The sequence below is a fragment of the Panulirus ornatus genome, chromosome 11, assembly GCF_036320965.1.
Source record: "Panulirus ornatus isolate Po-2019 chromosome 11, ASM3632096v1, whole genome shotgun sequence".
In the NCBI taxonomy this organism is placed as follows: Eukaryota; Metazoa; Arthropoda; class Malacostraca; order Decapoda; family Palinuridae; genus Panulirus; species Panulirus ornatus.
This window is the reverse complement of record NC_092234.1, coordinates 51,014,128-51,019,472: the sequence shown is the minus strand read 5'-3', so window position 1 is coordinate 51,019,472 and position 5,345 is coordinate 51,014,128. Positions and strand designations below refer to the sequence as shown.

Here is a 5,345-nt window from a genome sequence, read left to right as displayed (position 1 = left end):
TCCACAACCGCAGCTTCGTCATCAACTTATTTCATCCATCTGACGTGTGTAGGCAAGTGGCAGTCTGTGAAATGAGATCAGAGGCCAGGTTGAAGCTGGTTTAGGTGTGGCTCACAGGGGAGGAGTGGGATTGGGGAGGGAGCGTTGGCTGAAATATGGACAGAAAAGGAGTGGAGGAGGAGGAGGAGGAGGAGGAGCGAGGTGGGTGTGGCCATGGAAGGTGCAAGTGAGGCGAGTGGCTGGCCTGGGTATGGGAGACTGGTTCTGTGCGTAAGTGTCTGTTTGCACGATACGAGGAGGCGGTTGGACGCTCGTGGGGCTCCGAATCTTTCGTGTGTGTGTGTGTGTGTGTGTGTGTGTGCGTGTGTGTGTGTGTGTGTGTGTGTGTGTGTGTGTCAGTTGTTTTGTAAGAGTTCTGTCTGACCGTTTTCAGCTATAATCTGAAGGACGATGGTATGTGGAAGGCTGCATCACGTTGCGTAACACCCTCCTGTACACATCTTGTCATCACCACTCAACACTGGCGCTCTCACAAAGACCTGCTCCCACTGTACCGTCCATCTACCGCTACAGACTCTTCTCGTAGTGTGCACAACATCTACACATCTTTAATGTGTTTTCTCCAGTTGAAGTATTTCTTGCTTCGTGTGTATATCATTGGAAGAGAAGTTAGAGGTAAGAAAATGTGGATTTTCGAGTCGTTTATATAAGATGTAAATCCTTGGACGTGTCAAAGTTGGTTTAAAAGTATCGGATTCGATTATTCTCATCTCTACTTTCGTAGACGGAATGCCGGACGTAATATCCAACGTATTTCCGAAATGAACATCAAAATCCTGGAGCCGTCCAGGGAACAACGACTAGACACATAAGTGTGTGTGCTTTCTGGGGTTCGCCTGAGCCCTGCTGTGGTGTTTTGGTGGTGTGTGCTGAGCCCCGCAGGAGGGTTCTGTCCATACCACCAGCTGACACACAACACCGTCCTGCCAGGGTTGATACAGAGTGTGGGAAATCCCCAGCGGTAGTAGAGTACACAGAGGAAAAACTCGTCTGTGTATACCGTAGTGACTGAAATTGAATAATGAAACACAATCTACTTAGATTTTTTTTTTCTAATTACCAGTGTTCGTGTAAACCAACGAAACATGTTTCGTTTTGAAGTGCTTCATGAACCCAGGGACCGAGTGGGGGCGTGTATGTGACGTCACGAGGAAGGCCAGTGGAAGACCGCTACATAAGGAGGCGACGCATCTGCCCAGCATCACTTGGTCCAACTCCGCTCAAGGCAGCGCACTCCGCCCACCATGAGAGCTCTGGTCAGTCCACAAGTCCACCTCACCAGGCAAGGTTTGGTGAGATCACCGCCACACTCTTGATGCAGGTGACGCTGATGTAAGGTCTGTCGGCCAGGACCTGACCTTGATGGTGTTCTCCTGCAGGGGATACCTTTTTTTTTTTTCTTTTTATGGGTAAACATTACCACCAACCCGGAGTTTAATACGTCACCAGATTTGGCTTTTTTTTGTGGGGTAAAGATGGTGGGAGTGGAGGCTATGGTGCGGGCTCGGGAGTGGGACGGGGGTATTCCCCCGATGCATAGTATGGTCAAACCAACCCTGGGTGTGAGTGGGGCTGCTGCATCGTGTGTGTGGCTGCTACTGGCATTAGTACTCACGGATGACTTACGTATGAGGATTTAAATGCCGGTAAGTTCTTGTAGTTCATTTTCACGTCTTTACGTAATGTTTTTTCTGTGTTTTTTTTTTTATGTTGGTCAGTTGTGTCCTCGGTAGGTGTTCAGGTGGTGGCGCTGGTGTGGCGAGGGGACCTGGGATGATCCCGCTCCCACAAGATGGAGAGAACCTGGTGAAGATACGAGGTTTAACGTATCCTTTTTCCCCCGTGTCTTCCCGTCTCTGAGCTACCGTCTCACCAGCGTCACTCGGACAACAACACAGCCCTTCCAGTCTTGAAGAATACTTGCCTCAGACACAGTCACTCTGGCTTTCCCATCGTCAGGAGCAGCTGGACCACAGTTATTCTATCATGATCTTCTTATTTTGTAAGGTTATATAACGACAGAGATGTCGCGCACCTCGGTGAAATATGAGGCGGAGAATATATAGGTATGGTATGTGAAGTATAAATGAATGGAAGGAGTTGCCCAAACTCCGATGGTGAGGATGGAAGCAAAAGACAAGAGGGTCTTAGTCAGACCAAGTTTGCCAGATACAGAGGTGATGCCACCTGTAGACGATCCCAGATCCCTTTGTTCTGGTTTACCTGCCGCGTCTGGACTTGTCTCGAAAGTCTTTCATCGGTCAGTGCACACAGGGTTACGGCCGACGTGCAATTTCAACATGATTTGTGATTCTTCAGCCAATTACCTCAAAGTCCTAACTTCTGTTTATGTTTCAGATCTTCATCCTGGCGACATGTTGGTGTCGCGCATATCCAGTGCTTCAGGAGCCCGTATACGTCCTTCTAAGGCAGCCCGTGTCCTCACCGGATCATGATCTCGCTTCAGCCGTGTCCACGCACTCCTTCCAAGACACCTCACCCGAGCAGGAGGCGGCAGACGGGGAGTTCTCGTCTCCTCTATCCACCCAAGACCTGCTGGAAGGCGGTGTTCTAGTTCCCGACTCGCCTCTTGTTATAGACGCTCTGACTGTTGAGGATTCTGATGTGGGTGGTGATGCCGTCCTTCCTCGTCTTGACGCTGTGACTGTTGTTGTTGAGGAAGAAACCCCGGTCGTTAATGAGGCCTTCCCTATTCTTGAGACTTTGACTGTTATGAAGGATTATCCCGTGATAAATGATGGCCTTCTTGTTGCCGTTACTTTGACCTTTCTGGAAGATGGAACTCAGGCGGTCAAGGTCGCCTCCCTTGTGGACTCTTCCATTGTCACAAGACAGGAGACCCCTGATGTCGAGGCCGTTTCTCCGATGATCAACGCCGTAGCTGTTGGGGATCCTCTGGATAACGTTCCTCTGAAGAAGCTTCCAGCTCAGACTGAGAAGTTGAGTACTGGAAGGTCTGGAACTCCAGCTATTGAGGATGCGTCACCATCTGTCGACTCTGCTCCTCTGGTGATGGCAACAGGTCCTGTTGCCGATCCCGTGCGAGCTGTGAAGACTGTCTCTCCTGTTGCTGAACCTGGTCCCGTTGCGAAGGTTACAGATCCTGTTATTGACTCTGTTCCAGCTGCGAAGACCACCTCTCTTGTTGTGAAACCCGTTCGCGTTTCAGAGACCACAACTCATGTTCATCCTGTCCCTGTTGTGAAGGCCACAGATCCCGTTGTTGATGCTCGCGCTGTTGTGAAGGCCACAGATCCTGTTGCTGATGCTATCCCCGTTGTGAAGGCTGCAGATCCTGTTGTTGATGCTCTCTCCGTTGTACAGGCGACAGATCCCGTTGTGGCTCCCGTCCCTGTAGCAAAAGCTGTCGCTCCCGTTGCGGCTGCCTCTCCCGCAGTAGTGGCAGCGGCCGCACCGGAGCCGCTGCTTGCTCCAGGGCCTCCCATGCCCTCAGCGGCCACACCCTTTATCGGGGGCCAGTTCCACGCTCAGGACGAGGCAGGCCAGTACTCCTTCGGCCACTGGGGAGGACCCAACACCCGGGTTGAGATACAGGACTCCATGGGGCGCACCTCTGGCAGCTTCGCCTACGTGGACCCCGAGGGCGACGTCCAGATAAGGAAGTACGCCGCGGCCCCTGGCTCTGGCTTCCGTGTGGCCGCCTCTGACCTGCCTACGGACACGCCCACGGCCGCCCACGCCCGCGCTGCCACCGAAGATCTCGTTGGCCGACCAGTTGTCAGCAAGGCTTAGTTTTATAAGCGTTAACGATGACTGAGAGGCAAACGTCTGTCTACTTTTATATTGCCATAGATTACAGTTTCCATGCACTGGGAACTAGAGGCAAGCAACTCGACAGACAGTTTAAATAATGTCTCACAAGATACCAAAGCGTCATCCAGTCTGTACTGGTATGTTGGGGAAACACTCCGCCAGTACCAGACTGGTACCATAATAATATGCTCCTCAAATATGGGTATTCTATGATTAAGTCTTTGTAAATAAACATGAAAAAATTGTAAGTTATTATACATGCAGGTACTACTACCACTTTGCCCTAACATAGCGTTAATTTTCATGACTTTCCTGGAGGCAAGTGAGTGTAATTTGAGGCGTCAGTTGGGAAGAACTTGCTGTACAGGTAAATTTGTATTGCATTCTCGTGTTGTAACTCGATGAGCCGGAGTCAACCACGTAGCTTGGCGATCACTTGACATCGCTGAAGGTAAGCGAGTGAGTGAGTGTGTGGTTCTCGTCCACGCAATACATGTCAGTCAGACACTCAAACCTTTGTCTTGGTTATTAAAGCTCAATTCGATGCTAAAGTTACTCTGTATCAAAACGTCTCTCGATCTCTACTTGCACTTAGTTTCGGAAGTTAACATTGTAATGGATGAGGATAAGGCTGAACGCCAGTATGTAATACCACTCTCCAATGACCCACGCGTATGATCCTATACGCTAATGTCTCGTCATGCTATACAAAAAACTATAAGTGCAGTTTTATCCATGATTAAAACTACTAAATCAACTCACACCATCCTACATTTTATCTAGTCTTAGGTAACTGATGACCTGAAGATTTGCTCCTCCTCTTTCCAAAACGTTTTTCTTTCCTCTAACGTAAGGTTAGACTACGTTTGTTACCTAAACTAGAAAAGCGATGGGGGAAGAGAATTTTCAGGTGTTCTCCGGTACCTCCCACACCAGTGAGTGGGTCAGAGGGCGAAAGGTAGACATGCTTCCAAAATATTTATATTTCCCTCCAAATAAGCAAGGTTAAGACTGCTTAAACATCTATCTGTTTGTCACTAAACTGATGTGAGTTAATGTTAAGGGTGAGTTCACCACAGATTCTAGTTGTAATGAACCATGAATGTCATGACAATAGTTTTTTGACAATAAATTGTTTGACTTGTGTTGACTTACCGACCTTAGATTTCGGTTTCGGATCATTCGAAGCTGATTGACTGAATGCACTCGAAGTTATCCCCAGTCCATGAGCTTGAGTTCATTTGTACAAAATGAATATGCAGTGTACATATGCAAATATTGCATCGAGAAGAGTTCGTAAGGTATATGCAGGTACTTATTTTCAATGTGGCCCTCTTAGTACGCTTATAATAAGAGTACAGAAATATACCTGAACAAGTTACAAAATAGAATGATATAATGAAAAACTATTATCACAAAAAACACACACACACGACAATAAATGAATAAGATATTACTTTCATGTACATTAAGATCATGAGCACCTAACG

General features: G+C 48.2%; 1 protein-coding gene across 4 annotated transcripts; it reads left to right on the top strand.

Annotated features, from left to right (window-relative positions):
• Positions 1 to 327: 327 nt before the first annotated feature.
• On the top strand, positions 328 to 4,999 carry LOC139751515 (uncharacterized). 4 transcript variants are annotated; one of them, XM_071667012.1, is made up of 3 exons: positions 353 to 675; positions 1,124 to 1,316; positions 2,419 to 4,999. In XM_071667012.1, the coding sequence occupies exons 2-3, from the start codon at positions 1,305 to 1,307 to the stop codon at positions 3,832 to 3,834; spliced, it is 1,428 nt and encodes a 475-aa protein (XP_071523113.1). In that variant the 5' UTR covers positions 353 to 675; positions 1,124 to 1,304; the 3' UTR covers positions 3,835 to 4,999. The 4 variants fall into 4 exon arrangements, 3 of the variants coding, with proteins under 3 accessions (XP_071523113.1, XP_071523112.1, XP_071523114.1); XR_011713358.1 differs by lacking the exon at positions 1,124 to 1,316 and having other exon boundaries at positions 328 to 675; positions 2,419 to 2,556; XM_071667011.1 differs by lacking the exon at positions 353 to 675 and having other exon boundaries at positions 703 to 1,316.
• Positions 5,000 to 5,345: the final 346 nt, after the last annotated feature.